Below are 18,522 nucleotides of genomic sequence, written 5' to 3' on the forward strand. Positions count from 1 at the left end.
TTCAGCTGTCTAGCCTTCCCTTAGTGCATTGACGGTTGTTGGTACATTATTCTAGTTTGGGTTACTAATTGCACTTGATGTCTTAATTGAAAATTCCATTGAATTTAATAGTAAAAACGGAGAAAGTGGTAAAAGAAAAACTGTGTGCAAACAAGTAATTAAAAAAAGTCAGCTGTTTGCAAAAGGCATCCGAATATAATGAACATTTTGATGTCCGTGGTGATAACGTCCATTATTCAATATATTGGGGGAGATTTATCAAACACAGTGTAAAGTGAAACTGGCTCAGTTGCCCCTAGCAACCAATCAGATTCCACTTTTCATTCCTCACAGACTCTTTGGAAAATGAAAGGTGGAATCTGAGACAGTTTCACTTTATACCATATTAGATAAATCTCCCCCATTGTGTGCAATGGACGTCCGTTTTTCCAGTCAGTTAAATAGTGGCAAAAACGGACGTTATTTTAAATGATAAAAGCGTCTGCCTTTTCTCTATTTTTGACATTGTGTGAACATAGCATTTAACTACATTCTAAATTTAAAAAAATAAATCTTTAAATATAAATTTTAATAGGTAAACTTTAATTAGGAAACTAGCAAAGTATTGTTAATTTAGAGATAACCATTGTAAGTATAAGCATGTAACCCATTGCCTTGTTTGCTTCTAACTGGAAACAAATGACTTCTTTGACAGCAGACATGTTAAATGGTGTAATATGAGTGTATGTTGGACATGAAACAAGTGGTGTAATTATAGTAGCTTATTTATATGCTCGTGAATGATGTTGGATGAAAGCAGCATGTGTCAGACTTCATTATTCAGATCAAAGATTTGATGAAATGCTCCTATTATAAATCTGAAATAATGGAAGAATAGGGTGGTGACATGTGATCCTCCCCTGTACCTGACCTTGACGTTCCTGCAGCTTTTAATATTGCAATATTTAGAGTTGGTATAAAAGCGCACAAACAAAACCATGTAAGAGGGGCTTGAAGCAGAAGGCACTTACAACCATGGGAAACAAGCAAACAATTTTTACTTCTGAACAGCTTGATACATATCAAGTAAGTTGTAAGCGATGGCAATATTTATTGAATGCCAATCACTAACATATATTGCTGTAGGGATTTTAATCTAATTTTGTTTGTGTTCGTTAGACAATCAATACATGAATATTTTTACTTAAGTTACACAACTATGGTTGTCTATAAGACAGAAAGAAAATAAACCAGTTTAAACAACTTATATCAGATTTTTTGATGTGCTTGTGGCGAGCAAAAAAAGAAAAGAAAAAAAAAAGATAGTTTTATTTGTATTCAGAATATCTTATAATATCATGTCAAAAAGTTGTTCAGTGTGTAATGTGTATAGAAAAGTCTCTAGTAAATATAAGTCATTTCTAAACTTTTGCATAATGTTAAACCTGTACTGTCCTTGCAGCATTACGTTTCTCTATGTTGTGATACCATAAAGGTACAATCTTTTGTTCACAGACACATTTGTTTTTGACAGTGTGCAAATGTACTATGCTGATGATAATGATGCACCTACATCTTTTTACTTAACTTTTATTTCTTTTGATGGGTGCTTTTTCTTCTTAACCAAGGTCCACGGTATTACCAAGAGATACTCCAGATTATATTTTTTGAGAAAAAGAATAAAGAACAGTTAAAGTGCTTAAAGCAATTGTAATTTAGAAGAAAGTAAACAGTATTCACTGTTTCTTCATAAAGTATAACCAAACTTGAGCTGTTATATCTCTCCTCCTTATACAGGGCATGTGGGATCATTGGGGCTTAAGCAATTGGACCCAACTAATAAAACATTAATGAAATATCTTATCTATATTTTATACCATTGTAGTAGAAAAAATAAGTATTGATGAGAGCAGACATACCCTGGCTTTCTTGTGGCAACACCATTTTACATTTGCATTTTACATTATAGTTTACATTATTTACAGTTTTACATTTATATGATATACAGTATTGAATATATGCATCAGTGCTTTAAGCTGACTGAAATTCAAGAAAGCCAAATGATTAAACTTCTTTAACCCTTTAAAGCTAATCTCTCACCCCCTGACTGCTTACCAAGCTGGTGGCACTGCTGGATAGATGTCAATAAAAGTATTCATAACCAGGGCCGGCCTTAAGGTAGATGGCGCCCTGTGCAAAAACTTTTTTCGGCACCCCCCAACCAGGGCCTCTGCTGAGACCCCCTTAAGGTGACATAAAGCTTTTACAGCCTCCCACTCCTCCAGACGACATCCAACACCCGACCCTCCTAGCCATACACACAACTACTACTACTACCCCCTCCAGCCATATACACAACTACTACTCACCCAGCCCTACACACAACCACTACTCACCCAGCCAAACGCACAACTACTACTCACCCAGCCATACACACAACTACTACTCACCCAGCCATATAAGTGATTACTACTCACCCAGCCATACACACAACTACTACCCTCCAGTTATACACGCAACTACTACTCACCCAGCCATACACACAACTACTACCTCCCTTAGTCATACACACAACTACTACCTCCCTCAGCCATACACACAACTACTTCCCCATCCAGCCATACACACAACTACTACTTCCTCCTCCAGCCATACACACAACTACTACTTCCTCCTCCAGCCATACACACAACTACTACCTCCCCCAGCCATGTAGTTACCAATATTGGGGGTGCTTGAGGAAAGTATTCACAATTAGGCCGTAAAAAATGGAAAATAGAAATTTTCCAATAATATATTTGTTTACATTAAAGTTTCTCATTTTCACAACATGAGAGAAAACACACCTCAAAATCTGTAACGCAGGTTCTCCTGAGTAGAACGGTACCCCATATGTGGGCATAAACCACTGTATGGGCACACAGCAGGCCTCAGAAGGGAAGGAGCGCCAATTAGCATTTTCAGGGCAGATTTTTCTGAAGAAGTTTCTGAGCGCCAGGTGCGTTTGCAGTGTCCCTGTAGTGTCAGCAGAATAGAACCCCCCCAAAAGTCATCCCATTTTGGAAAGTACACCCCTCAAATAATTCATCTTGGGTTGTGGTGAGCATTTTGACCCCACAAGTATTAGAGGAAAGTATTCAAAATTAGACAGTAAGAATGAAAAAAATTTATTTTTCCAATAATATGTTTGTTTAGTTAGAAATTTCTCAATTTCACTAGGAACAGGGGAGAAAAAGCACCCCAATATATGTAAAGCAGGTTCTCCTGAGTTCAATGCTACCCCATATGTGGGCATAAACCACTGTATGGGCACACAGCGTGGCTCAGAAGGGAAGGAGTGTCATTTTGCTGGAGCAAAACCGCAGCTAGTATCGTTTATTAGAATAGCAAAGTTGCTGAAAAAAAATGTAAAAAAAAAATGAGATTACAGGTAATCTGGAGGTGTTTACGGGCAATCTGGGGGTGTTTACTGGCTATCAGGGGTGGTTACAGGCAATCTGGGGTGGTTACAGGCAATCTGGGCTGGTTGCTGGCTATCTGGGCTGGTTGCTGGCTATCTGGGCTGGTTGCTGGCTATCTGGGCTGGTTACTGGCTATCTGGGCTGGTTACTGGCTATCTGGGGTGGTTACAGGCAATCTGGGGTGGTGATGGACAATCAAGGGGGTTATGGGCAGTCTGTGGCAATCTGGGGTGGTTACGGGTAATCTGGTGTGGTTACAGGTAATCCGGGGTGGTTACAGGTAATCCGGGGTGGTTACAGGTAATCCGGGGTGGTTACAGGTAATCTGTGGCATCTGACTTTTTATCCCGTTACCAATGATTTACGGTGACAGGGGGAACGAGCAATCAGCGGTATATTGTATATACCGCTGAGCGCTTGTGCCAGGACCACACAAGGTCCGGTGGTGGAGAGAATGGGACTTTGATCATGTTTAGGAATCCATCACTGTGAACAAACAGAGTCTGTTCACAGTAATGGCGGCTATCTTCCTAACAAAAATTTAAAGTGGGGCCCCAGATGCTCGGATATTGTACCACAAAATAGTGACAGTTGAACCAGAAAGTGGCGGGGCAATTGCTGGGGCTTTTAAAGATCAAGAGCACAAGTCCCCTACACAAAATCTTTCTATGCATCGGGGCCAAACAACACCACTTTAGTTGCGTAATTGCAAAATAATGCTAAGCTCAGCAAATGGTGTGTTTTTTGGCTGCCATGTTTCTATGGCTTTTTTTTTTACCCCAATTGTTCAGTACAAATTATGAAATCAAATCAAGAAACAGCAGATAAAACTGAAAAAAATCTATGCTAATATACATAACCTATATATAACTCCTGGAAACACATCACACACTGTCAATTTTGGCCCTTTAATGACCTTCTTTTAGGGCAGCCATCAAGGAAATGGACGTTTTTTTTTGCTCAAAATGACTAGCTGCTAAAGGGCCAAAAATGATGGTGTGTGAACATAATGGGGGAGATTTATGAAAGGGTGTAAACTGGTGTAAACTGCCCACAGCAACCAATCACAGCTCCACTTATATTTTAGCACAGCTGGAAGCTGAGCTGTGATTGGTTGCTATGTGCAGTTTACACCTGGTGTATATTTACACCCTTTCATAAATCTCCCCCAATATGACCAAATATTACCCCAATGTAGTGATTGAACATCAACTGTATACTGATCTGAACAAACAGCATGATACTAAGACCAATTGACCAGTTCTACTAATACCGCTATACAAGGCCCAAACAGTGCACCACACCATGACCTCTAGCATTACATAGAAGCTAAATTATATTACCATACTGTTACTGAATAAAATCCATATAAAATAATCAGAGACCATATAAGTATTAATAGTACTGCATTGTAAAATGTCCATCAGAGACAGATAGCAGAATGCAAAAAGGCGTTAGAGCGCATTGTACAGGCAGAACACAGCAGGCCAACCTCTGCTTGCAAGCAGAAGAGAGGTAGGCAGCATTTTCTATGCTTGGGGTATATATATATATATATATATATACCCCTTCCTGTCCTATGCTGGGGCGCATTGCACTGGGCTTCTGTGTACTAACATTCATAAGGTATTGAACATTGTATACTAATATGTATGTCTTTTTGATGTTACCATTTTTTTCTTTCTGGTTTATATGAATGGGAGGCTGTATGACGTTGCTCCCAGGATGTAACCTCCTTTACCTGTAATATACTATATTATTGCTATTTACCAGATAGTCACCCATGTGCTCTGCCAATCCAGTTCTGATTTTTTCTTTCACTATTATGTTGTATTTTAATGAAAGACTAATAAAAAGTGATTTTAGATATACTTGGGTTTTCAGCTGTATAAATTTGTAGGTTTTGTTGTTAGTTTGTGCCGAGTTATACCCATCCTCCTTTGCCACCTAGCACTTTTCGCAGCACTAGCTAGTCATTTGAAGTGGGGAATTATGTATGTGAAATATAAGTATAGTAAATTTTAGTGAGTGCTCCCCAATGTAACATTGGGTATGGGGTGATGCAGCTGACACTGGGCATAGATGGGTCTTTTAACATAACCTATTACACAAAATGATTATCGGCTGAAATATGGCCAATAATTGCTTGATGTAATAGGGCCCTAAGTTATTTTTTTTTCCAGGTTGTCCCTAGCATCATTTTAAAAGTTCTGTATCTGGAATACCCCTTTAATAGAGATGTGCACAATAACTGCTTAGCATCACATGTGCAGCAGCATAATCTTTTTAAGGGTGCGTTCACATGTACAGGATCTGCAGCAGATTTGATGACACAGATTTGAAGTTGCAAATTGAAAGCAAATCTGCAGCTTCAACTCTGCGCCATCAAATCTACTGCAGATCCGGTACATGTGAACGCACCAACTCGCAGCGGAAATCTCGCTGCGAGTTTTGCAGCGAGATCCGCTACGAGTCAAGGTCCTGGCAGGTCCAAGTACAACATACTCAACATAGTACAACTTTCAGACCACTGCGAGTATGTAATACAGCTGCCCCTTAACCCCTTCTGCTGCCACTCTGCTCCCACGCTGACTGAGTATACATTACCTCTCCTTGCTGCACAGGGTCCCGGCGTCCTTATATCCCGCTCAGCCAATCAGTGGCTAAGGCTGGGCAACACACTGTTTGGCTAGGCGGGAGAGCAGGACGCCGGGACCCCGTGCAGCAAGGAGAGAGGTAATGTAAATACAGAGAGCGGGGGGAGCCAAGCGGCAGCAGAAGGGGTTAAGGGGGCGGCTGCATTACATACTCGCAGTGGTCTTTCAGACCTATGTAGTAGTAGGACCTGCCAGGACCTTGACTCGTAGCTGATCTCGCTGCAAAACTCACAGCGAGATTTCTACTGCAAGTCTGCACGCGTGAACGTACCCTAAAGGGAACTAATCACCGCCGACTAGCCCATGCCGCTATATACAGTGTAATAGGGCTGGTTAGTGCTGTTTGCAAACATAAAAGTACCCTTTTGGACTGTTACACAAGTCCCCCATAAATTTACTTTCTACATCTCCCGCACCGTATGTAAATCATAGTTAACCAGGCTTGTTGGTGGTCCTCAGCAGGGGCTTAGATGGTGGTGATGCTTTACTACCAGCCCTATTATACTGTATGTATAGCTGCAGGGGCTAGATGGGGGTGATAGGTTCTCTTTAATACACATAAAATAAAATAAAATTTTTTAAATATATACATATACACAGCCACACACTTATATACATACCACACATGTGTATAACATACAGTGCACACAATAAGCACACATACATAACACCATGTTCACATTACATACATAGATAGATAGATAGATATGACATAGATAGATAGATAGATAGATAGATAGGAGATAGATGGATATATAGATGATAGACAGATAGATAGATAGATAGATAGATAGATAGATAGATAGATATGAGATAGATACCTTATGCATAACTTCATGAAGAAGCAGGGTGCAGAGCAGGGGCATAACTAGAAATGGCTGGGCCCCATAGCAAACTTTTGAATGGGGGCCACCCCCTCCAAACACGCCAATAATGTTAATAGTATTACTTATATACTTGCATCCAGCCTGGACAGCTGTGTGTGTCTGCGTTATATACAGCCAGGACAGACAGCGGGGTGTGTGTGTGTGTGCGCGCGGTTGTATACAGCCAGGACAGCGGTGTGTGTGTGTACGTGTTGTATACAGCCAGGAGAGCTGTGTGTGTGTGTTGTATACAGCCAGGAGAGCTGTGTGTGTGTGTGTGTGTGTGTGTGTGTGTGTGCGAGCGTTGTATACAGCCAGGACAGCGGTGTGTGTGTGTGCGCGCTTTGTATACAGCCAGGACAGCAGTGAGTGTATGTGTGTGTGCGCGCTGTATACAGCCAGGACAGCGGTGTGTGTGTGTGCGCGCGCGTGTGCGTGTGTGTGTGTGTGCGTTGTATACAGCCAGGACAGCGGTGTGTGTGCGTGTGTGCGTGCGTGAGCGCGTTGTATACAGCCAGGACAGCGGTGTGTGTGTGTGCGCGCTTTGTATACAGCCAGGACAGCAGTGAGTGTATGTGTGTTTGCGTTGTATACAGCCAGGACAGCGGTGTGTGTGTGTGTGTGCGTGCGTGAGCGCGTTGTATACAGCCAGGACAGCGGTGTGTGTGTGTGTGTGTGTGTGTGTGTGCGTGCGTGTTGTATACAGCCAGGACAGTGGTGTGTATGTGTGCGTGCTTTGTATACAGCCAAGACAGGGATATGATATACAGCCAGGAAAGGGGGGGGGGGGGTTGATATACAGTATACATCCAGGACAGGGGGATATATACAGCCAGGAAAGGGGGGGTTGATATATACAGCCAGGATGGGGGGGGGTTTGATATATACAGCCAGGACAGGGGGGATATATACAGCCAAGAAAGGGGGGGTTGATATATACAGCCAGGACAGGGGGGATGATATATACAGCCAGGACAGGGGGGTTGATATATACAGCCAGGACAGGGGGGATATATACAGCCAGGAAAGGAGGGGTTGATATATACAGCCAGGACAGGGGGGATGATATATACAGCAAGGACAGGGGGGGGGGGGGGGGGGTGATTATATCTAAAGCCAGAACAGGGGGGTTGATATATACAGCCAGGACAGGGGGGGATGATGTATACAGCCAGGACAGGGATATACAGCCAGGAAAGGGGGAGTTGATATACAGTATACAGCCAGGACAGGGGGATATATACAGCCAGGACAGGGCGGGGGGGTTGATATATACAGCCAGGACAGGGGGGGGGGGGTTGATATATGCAGCCAGGAGAGGGGGGGTTGATATATACAGCCAGGACAGGGGGGATGATATATACAGCCAGGACAGGGGGATGATATATACAGCCAGGAAAGGGGAGGTTGATATATACAGCCAGGACAGGGGGGATATATACAGCCAGGAAAGGAGGGGTTGATATATACAGCCAGGAAAGGGGGGTTGATATATACAGCCAGGACAGGGGGGATGATATATACAGCCAGGAAAGGTGGGGTTAAATATACAGCCAGGACAGAGGGGATATATACAGCCAGGAAAGGAGGGGTTGATATATACAGCTAGGACAGGGGGATATATACAGCCAGGAAAGGGGGGGTTGATATATACAGCCAGGACAGGGGGGGGATGATATATACAGCCAGGACAGGGGGGGGTGATATATACAGCCAGGACAGGGATATACAGCCAGGAAAGGGGGGGTTGATATACAGTATACAGCCAGGAAAGGGGGATATATACAGCCAGGAAAGGGGGGGTTGATATATACAGCCAGGACCAGGGGGGGGGGGGGGGGGGGCGGGGTTTGATATATACAGCCAGGAAAGGGGGGGTTGATATATACAGCCAGGAAAGGGGGGGGGGGGGGGGGTTAATATATACAGCCAGGACAGGGGGATGATATATACAGCCAGGAAAGGGGGGGTTGATATATACAGCCAGGACAGGGGGGATATATACAGTCAGGAAAGGAGGGGTTGATATATACAGCCAGGACAGGGGGGGTTGATATACACAGCCAGGACAGGGGGGGGGGGGGTGATATATACAGCCAGGATGGGGGGGGGGGGTGATGATATATAAAGCCAGAACAGGGGGGATGATATATACAGCTAGGACAGGGGGGGTTGATATATACAGCCAGGACAGGGGGGGATGATATATACAGCCAGGACAGGGGGGGGGGGGGTGATGATATATAAAGCCAGAACAGGGGGGGGGGATGATGTATACAGCCAGGACAGGGGGGGGGGATGATGTATACAGCCAGGACAGGGGGGGATGATATATACAGCCAGGACAGGGGTGTGTGTGTGTGATATTTACAGCCAGGACAGGGGGGGGGGGGGGGGTGATATATACAGCCAGGACAGGAAAGAGGGGGTATATACAACCAGGACAGGAGCAAGTGTCCTTGCTCCCCAAAGTATTCCATAAATGTAATCAATCAGTACATTAGGCTATCCATCACAGTAAGCCCACCGATCCGCCGCCACCCGCCAAACCGCCGCTCTGGACTACACTGAACTACTACTCCCATCACCTACTCATAGCATGAGCAGGTGATGGGAGGTGTAGTAGCTGGGTTATAACTATGCGATCGCCACCGCCGCTGATGCTGCCGGGCGCCGCTCATCACTGCAGCCATCATCCCCTTCTGCTCCCCCCTCCTGCTTCTTCCGGGATCTGGCGCCTTTACGCTATCTGATGGCTGACTCCCCGCCCGGCCCCGGTGCTTCCTGATGTCCCCGGCCAGCACGTGTGATCGGAGAGCGGCGGCCGGGCGGGGAGTCAGCCATCAGATAGTGTAAAGGCGTCGGATCCTGGAGAAAGCAGGAGGGGGGAGCGGAGGGGGATGATGGCTGCAGTGATAAGCGGTGCCCGGCAGCATCAACGGCGATCGCATAGCGATAACCCAGCTACTACACCTCCCATCACCTTCTCATGCTATGAGCAGGTGATGGGAGTAGTAGTTCAGTGTAGTCCAGAGCGGCGGATAGGTGGGCTTACTGTGATGGATAGTCAAATGTACTGATTGATTACATTTATGAAATACTTTGGGGAGGAAGGACACTTGCTCCCCAAAGTATTTCATATATGTATTCAATCAAAAACACTGTATATTACATTTACATACACATCCAATGTAATTCCAATGGAGTGTCCAGCAGGGGCGCACTATATCTAGAAGTCAATGGCACTCATTGTGTGCATTTACCATAATTAATGTACATTTGAAATTTGCCTAACTTTCCATAATTAAGTAAGTAATAAGTAGTAACATATTAAAAAATACTTTTGGCCTGAGTTGTCCTTTAATGCCACTCACCCTATGGTAAAACTGACATGTTATCTATGTTCCTCAAGCCAGTACAACGATACAATGATAGGCAAATTATATAACTTTTATTTTATTTGGCGGTTTTAAAAAAATGTAAAACTTAAAAAATACAAACAAACTAAATGTTCTTACAATTGTTCTATTACTATCCTTATAATGCTTTTATCCTTTGGTCTATGAGGCTGTGTGACAGTGTCATTTTTTGCACCATGATCTGTACTTTCTATTAATACTTTGCTTGTGTATATGCGACTTTTTGATCACTTTTTATTACAATTTTTCCGTATTTGATGTGACCAAAAATCAGCAATTTAGCATTTTGGCGTTTTTTTGTATTTACAAAGTGCAAGATCAGGAATGCCATAATGTAATAGTTTGTGCAATTAAGCACGCGGAAGTACCAAATATATTTATTTATGTATGCATTTTTATTAATAAAATGGGAAATAAGGGGTGATTTCAACTTTTATTATGGGATTTTTAAATAATGATAGAGCTCATTGCAGTACATATGAACTGCATTGATCTATTAGATCCCACCACTATACCACCACTGATTGGGGGGAAAAAACTGTTTTGACAGCTGCATTTAAATGGCTAATTAGCTGGGCATAGCAATCGGCTGTGCCCAGTATACATTTTGCAAGTGTGTGGGGTGGAGGGGTTAATAAAACTAACGTGTATTTTCTGGGTTAGTACAGTACAATTAAGACTTTGCCATTTTCTGACGGCTATGTTTATACAACGTTTTTTCAGCTCTTTTAAAATGACATTCGTCGTTTGAGTCTAAAATGACGGACGTCATTTAGCTGTCTGGACTCCCCTTACTTCAATGACAGCTGCTGGTACATCATTCTAGTTCGCGTTTATTGAAAAGTCATTTGAATTTAAAGGAGAAGTCCCGTGAAAATTTTTATTTAAGTATTGTATTGTCTCCAAAAAGTCATACAAATTACCAATATACACTTATTACTGGAAATGCTTATAAAGAGCTTTTTTCCCTGCACTTACTACTGCATCAAGGCTTCACTTCCTGGAAAAAATGGTGATGTCACGACCCGACTCCCAGAGCTGTGCGGGCTGTGGCTGCTGGAGAGGATGATGGCAGGGGGACACTGAGGGACACAGGGCACTGGAGGAAAACTGAGCATCCCTCTGCCATCATCCTCTCCAGCAGCCACAGCCTGCACAGCTCTGGGAGTCGGGTCGTGACATCACCATTTTATCAAGGAAGTGAAGCCTTGATGTAGTAGTAAGTGCAGGGAAAAAAGCACTTTATGTGCATTTCCCCGTTATAAGTGTATATTGCTGATTTGTATAACTTTTGGGGGGCAATACAATACTATAATAAAAATTTTCGCCAGACTTCTCCTTTAATAGTAAAATTGAAGAAAGAACCGTGACAAAAGGAAAACTGTGCGTGAACAACTTATAAAAAACATCTGTTTGCAAAAGACGTCTAAAAATAATGATCATGTTCATTATTTTGACGTCTGCGGTAAAAACGTCCATTATTCAATGCATTGGACGTCCATCTTTTCATTGACTTCAATGCATTGCTGTTGCAGTCAGTTAAATCGCGGCAATAACGGATGTGTTTTTTTTCTCTATTCTTGACGTTGTGTGAACATAACCTTCCCCTATATTTTTTTTAACTTTGTCTTCAGAGCTGTATGGGGCCTAGTTTTAATTCTACATGATTTGTAGTTTTTTTTTCCATGTTTGCATAGATTGGACCTGCTTATCCCATTTTCTTGTGGGATATGAAAGGGTAATAATTAAATTCTGGCTGTTTTTTTTTTTTACATTTTCGCCATTTTCCTAGCAGTTATAATAACAATATATTGAAACAGTTTGGACATTTTAGCATGTGACAAAATACGGTAACTTGTCTAAGCAATCACTTGATTGCTCATACAAACCAATCTCGAACCCGACAATCAAATCAATCAATCTAGATAATGAAGATATATTTCTGGACGTACATACTTGTATACCCTTCCAATATTAACACACCCACAATAGGGCGGTGATCAGCTGATGTAAACATGAGTACAAACATTTCCAATACAATGACCATAAAACATTTCAAGTGTAACCAGTATAAAGAAAAAAAAAAGACAATATTGGTCAGCTCTCCTAGAACACTGTTCACACTAGACAGGAGCACGTTGCTATGGCTGAAATTGCAAACACACAAAAACACAGAAAAATGCAACAGCTCACCGCAGCAGCAAGATACAGACCCACCATAGACATGAAAATAGTTAAAAGCAGCCCCCTCAACTGCTAAAAAAACTCCCACAAAAATAATGAGTCTCTTGGTTACTATTTGCAAACAGTGCAAACTGCCCCACCACGGTAAGGTGGACTCATATCGAAGCAGACCCTACACCACTATGGCCTCTCCATGGCGTGTAATACGCCTATGCTCTGGGCATGCAAGATCTGTCTAATACCTGAAAAATAATTGCACCACCTGGGTGGAACAGGTGGAGTGCACGACCAAGTAGAGGCAGCCACTCCCCCAACTGGAACACAGAAAAAAAGACATTATTGGTCAGCTCTCCTAGAACACCGTTCACACTAGGCAGGAGCACGTTGCTATGGCTGAAATCGCAAACACACAAAAACACAGAAAAATGCAACAGCAAGATACAGACCCACCATAGACATGAAAATAGGAAGCCCGTGCCGGGTGACAGGCTCCCGACCCCCCCGTTAGAGCTCCCTATACTTACCTAATCCCGCCGGGTCCCGCTTCTGGAGGTGGTCGGGTGATGAAGATCTCAGCCGCTGCAGCCCGGCGCACTCCTCAGATGAGTCCAACGCTCATAGAGAATGACAGGAGATTCCAGCGCTCTGTCATTCTCTATGAGCGTTGGACTCATCTCTCAGCGCGCGCGCCGGGCTGCAGCGGCTGAGATCTCCGTCACCCGACCACCTCCAGAAGCGGGACCCGGCGGGATTAGGTGAGTATAGGGGGCTCTAACGGGGGGTCGGGAGCCTGTCACCCCGACACGGGGGGTGACAGGTTCCCTTTAAAAGCTATTTGCAAACAGTGTAAACTGCCCCACCACGGTAAGGTGGACTCATATAGAGGCAGACCCTACACTACTATGGCCTCTCCATGGCGTGTAAATAGTAACCAGTACAAAGCTTGATCATAACTCCATGTATCTTAACCACATTTCTCTTTTGTGACAATGTATCTTTTATGACATGTACTTGTTCAGCATAACTGTCCCTCTCTTTCTGTAGTCTGCTCTGTCTTAAAGGGGTTATCAAGTGCTACAAAAACATGGCCAATTTTGCACCACTCTTGTCTCAAGATTGTGTTGGGGTTTGAAACTCAGTTCCATTGAAGTAAATGGAGCTTAACCGCAAACCACACCTGAATTGGAGACAGATAACCCCTGTAGCCCTTTAAGCTGGGTGTTGCTACATCACTTCCTATGCCTCTTCCTTCCTATACCATGCCTCTGACAGGAGCTTTAACCCTCAGAGGCCTGCCACAGAGTAAATGGGAGTCAGTGTGAGCAGTGTGTAGCTAATAGATATAAGCAAACCTCGAGTGCTCAGCATATGATTACCTGTGGCTGCAGAACTTGGATGCAGCCCTAGGGTACAGAGTCCATATTAGGACATAGTCAGAAGCCAAAGTCAAGAATCATTTTGACACAAAAGTGACTACTGACTCTGATTACTGACTCTAATTACTGACTCTGACTACTGACTCTGACTACTGACTCTGATTTCTGACTCTGATTTCTGACTCTGATTTCTGACTCTGATTTCTGACTCTGATTTCTGACTCTGATTTCTGACTCTGACTACTTATACCTGACTTCGGATTAAATAATGTGTAATATCTGATCTGTGAAATGTCAGTAGTTAGTAGTCCCCATTCAGTTTTAGTTTCACTTTCACTTCAATTGCAAGTAATGCCCCTACTCCACGAGTCGTTTGCAGGAGCAAACGAGCGCTATTAGCGCTCGTTTGCTCCTCGTTCCCCGCTCGCTGCTGCCGCTATTCAACGCGGCTGCAGCGAGCGGGTGAGTGCAGGAGGGGCTGCTCTGAGGATCGCTGATCGTCCGGGCAGCCCATCGGATATAGCAGCATCTGCTGCCGACGCTCCTATTCAACGGAGCGACGGCAGCAGATCGCTGCTATATCAGTCGCTTGTTTTTCAACATGTTGAAAAACAAGCGACTGCAACGATCAGCCGACATGAACGATGTCGGCTGATCGTTGCACTCTATTCCACGGGACGAATATCGTTCGTAGCGGCCGATATTGGCCGAATACGAACGATATTGCTCCTTTAAACGACCCGTGGAATAGGGGCTTAGGGGTCTGTATACAGGGGGACAGGTCTGGTGTGTGGGTGTGTGTGTGTGTGTGTGGGGGTGGGGGGTTGTATACAGGCCGACACACACACCAGGCCTGTATTTAGAGTTCATGCTGCCCTAGGCACTTTGCACGCAGAGGCGCCCCCCCCCCACGTTGCTGTACATGCATGGTATATACCCTGGCACTTGGGTGCCGCTCTGCTTGATGCCCGCTGTTCTCATCAAACAGACGTGATGGAGGAAGGAAGGAGGCCGGGGACGTCTTAGTTTGGGGACTGGTTCTGTCCAGTGTTGGACTGGGGTACCTGGAGCAACCAATATACAACCAGTGAGACACGACATGCTGACCCGCTTCTTTCCTGAATTCATCTGTATCTGTGACAAATCTCAGAACACCCTCCATTTATACAGCTCTCAGGGTATGCTGGGAGTTGTAGTCTCTGAGAGGACAACCCTTTAATAAATCACTGTGTGCAGAGTCTCCTGGTGGCTGCAATCTGTGGGTGACAACCATCAGCCCTGAAGGTCCAGCAAAACATCTGTCTACAGCCGCAGTTATCATAGGATTGTACTACTTTACTACAACTCCCAGCATATCCTGAGGGCTGCAGACTGTCAGTACATGCTGGGAGTTGTAGTGCCTGCAGCTGTTGTAGTTGGATCCTAGGTGCATCATACACTGGATGCTTTGTGGCACATAAGAATACATAGATCTGTGGGGGCTCAGTGCAGGGAAGTGACCCCAGAACAGCACTAATAGGGGATAGAACAAAAACATCTCCCCCTATATCTTATTAGTGCTGTTCTGGGGTCACTTCCCTACACTGAGCCCCCACAGATCTATGTATTCTGATATGCCACAAAGCATCCAGTGTATGATGCACCTAGGACCCAACTACAGCAGCTGCAGGCACTACAACTCCCAGCATATCCTGAGGGCTGCAGACTGTTCTGGGAGTTGTAGTGCCTGCAGCTGTTGTAGTTGGGTCCTGGAGGCGTTGTGGGAAATCAGAATACATAGATCTGTGGGGGCTCAGTGCAGGGACGTGACCCCAGAACAGCACTAATAGGGATAGGGGGAGATGTTTTTGTTCTATCCCCTATTAGTGATGTTCTGGGGTCACTTCCACACACTGAGCCCCCACAGATCTCTGTATTCTGATCTCCCACAAAGCCTCCAGTGTATAATGCACCTAGGACCCAACTACAACAGCTGCAGGCACTACAACTCCCAGCATTTACTGACAGTCTACAGCCCTCAGGATATGCTGGGAGTTGTAGTGCCTGCAGCTCTTGTAGTTGGGTCCTAGTTTAAAAGTTTGGGTTAGTGTACTGTAGTGACCGCAGGGCTGTGTCAGTACACTACCGCAAACAATACACTGACCCATTGAGACCCCAATGGTACACAGGCTCTGCACATTATAGAAGTGATTACAGTGCAGTTACTAATGACTCACAGGTGACGTCTTCTCGAATTGCTGTCGCTAACTTTTTGCTTTCTTCTCCATCTGGCGCAGCATCATGAAGACTTCTCTGACCATAACTCGTCTGCAGGCGGGCAGCTGGGGGTGACTGGGGCAGGAGGGCAGCTGGGGGTGACTGGGGAAGGGAGGCAGCTGGGGGTGACTGGGGAAGGGAGGCAGCTGGGGGTGACTGGGGAAGGGAGGCAGCTGGGGGGAGACTGAGGAAGGGAGGCAGCTGGGGGTGACTGGGGAAGGGAGGCAGCTGGGGGTGACTGGGGAAGGGAGGCAGCTGGGGGGGACTGAGGAAGGGAGGCAGCTGGGGGGGGGGACTGAGGAAGGGAGGCAGCTGGGGGGGGACTGAGGAAGGGAGGCAGCTGGGGGGGGACTGAGGAAGGGAGGCAGCTGGGGGGGCTGAGGAAGGGAGGCAGCTGGGGGTGACTGGGGAAGGGAGGCAGCTGGGGGTGACAGGGGGAGCAGCTGGGGGAGCCAGGGAGAGCAGCTGGGGGAAAGGGAGAGCAGCTGGGGGAAAGGGAGAGCAGCTGGGGGGCAGGGGAGCAGCAGGGAGGGGCAGCTAGGGTGGCAGGGGAGAAGCTGCGGTTCAGGGGGAGAGGTTGGGGTTCAGGGGGAGCGGTAGGGAGGCAGTGGAGAAGCTGGGATTCAGGGGGAGAGGCTGGGGGCAGGGGGAGAGGCTGGGGGTCAGAGGGAGAAGCTAGGGGTCAGGGGGAGGGGCTGGGAGGCAGGGGAGCAGCTGAGAATGCAGGGGGGAGAGGCTGGGGGGGCAGGGGGGAGAGGCTGGGGGGGCAGGGGGAGAGGCTGGGGGGGCAGGGGGGAGAGGCTGGGGGGGCAGGGGGAGAGGCTGGGGGCAGGGGAGAGGCTGAGGGTTAGGGGAAGAGGCTGGGGGGAAGGGGAGAGGCTGGGGGGTCAGGGGAGAGGCGGGGGGGTCAGGGGAGAGGCTGGGGGGTCAAAGGAGAGGCTGGGGGGTCAGGGGAGAGGCTGGGGGGTCAGGGGAGAGGCTGAGAATGCAGGGGGAGAGGCTGGGGTCAGGGGAGACGCTGGGGGGCAGGGGAGAGGCTGAGGGTTAGGTGGAGAGGTTGGGGGGGCAGGGGAGACGCTGGGGTCAGGGGAGTTGCTGGGGGGCCGGGGAGAGGCTGGGGGGTCAGGGGGAGAGGCTGGGGGCAGGGGGAGAGGCTGGGGGCAGGGGAGAGGCTGGGGGGCAGGGGAGAGGCTGGGGGGGGGCAGGGGAGAGGCTGGGGGGGGCAGGGGAGAGGCTGGGGGGGGGCAGGGGAGAGGCTGGGGGGAGGGCAGGGGAGAGGCTGGGGGGCAGGGGGAGAGGCTGCCCCCCAGCAGGGGAGCAGCTGAGTATGCAGGGGGGCCGGGGGCGGGCAGAGGGGAGAGGCTGGGGGTGACTGGGCGGGCGGCCGGGAGAAGGATGGGCAGGCAGGCTGGTTCCCTCCCCCCATGCAGCGCCGGGGTCCGGGGCAGGTGTTGAGCACACAGTGTGACAGAGGCCGGAAGCTCCCAGCTGCAGCTCCGCGTTCCCAGATCTTCTCTCCTGCTCGGCGATGACGTCACATCACGTGAGCGCCGCCAAGCAGGAGACAAGATCCGGGACCGCGGGGCTGCAGCTGGGAGCTTCCGGCCTCTGTCACACTGTGTGTGCCGGAAGCTCAACACCTGCCCCGGACCCCGGCGCTGCATGGGGGGAGGGAACCAGCCTGCCTGCCCATCCTTCTCCCGGCCGCTTCGTCACCTCCCCTCCCCCCCCCCTCCCGGCGCGGACAAGGCACCCGTGGGCCGGTGCCTACGGAGTTTTTTTTTTTTTTTTTTTTTAAGTAATAAAAAAAGGTGTTCCCTGCGGGTGCCGCTCCCCGCAGGGCGCCGCCCTAGGCACCGGACCACGGGTGCCTAGTGGCAAATACGGCCCTGACACACACCAGTCCTCTCCCCCTGTATACAGACCCCACACACCAGTCCTCTCCCCTGTATACAGACCCCACACACCAGTCCTCTCCCCTGTATACAGACCCCACACACCAGTTCTCTCCCCTGTATACAGACCCCCACATACCAGTCCTCTCACCCTGTATACAGACCGCACACACACCAGTCCTCTCCCCCTGTATACAGACCCCACACACACCAGTCCTCTTCCCTGTATACAGACCCCCCACACACCAGTCCTCTCCCCCTGTATGCAGACCCCACACACCAGTCCTCTCCCCCTGTATACAGACCCCACACACCAGTCCTCTCCCCTGTATACAGACCAGTCCTCTCCCCCTGTATACAGATCCCCCTACACACACACACACCAGTCCTCTCCCCTGTATACAGACCCCACACACCAGTCCTCTTCCC

The 18,522-nt window shown here is 47.2% G+C and overlaps 1 protein-coding gene across 2 annotated transcripts in view; it reads left to right on the forward strand.

The window, feature by feature from the left end:
* Nucleotides 1-985: 985 nt before the first annotated feature.
* CIB3 (calcium and integrin binding family member 3) overlaps nucleotides 986-18,522 on the forward strand; it is a 185,169-nt gene continuing 167,632 nt past the window's right edge. For both annotated transcript variants that reach the window (XM_069964543.1, XM_069964544.1), the window contains exon 1: nucleotides 986-1,065. In XM_069964543.1, coding sequence (XP_069820644.1) covers nucleotides 1,015-1,065 — 51 coding nt within the window. In that variant the 5' untranslated portion in view covers nucleotides 986-1,014. The remainder of the gene's footprint in view (nucleotides 1,066-18,522) is intronic.

The sequence above is a fragment of the Dendropsophus ebraccatus genome, chromosome 3, assembly GCF_027789765.1.
Source record: "Dendropsophus ebraccatus isolate aDenEbr1 chromosome 3, aDenEbr1.pat, whole genome shotgun sequence".
NCBI classification, from domain to species: domain Eukaryota; kingdom Metazoa; phylum Chordata; class Amphibia; order Anura; family Hylidae; genus Dendropsophus; species Dendropsophus ebraccatus.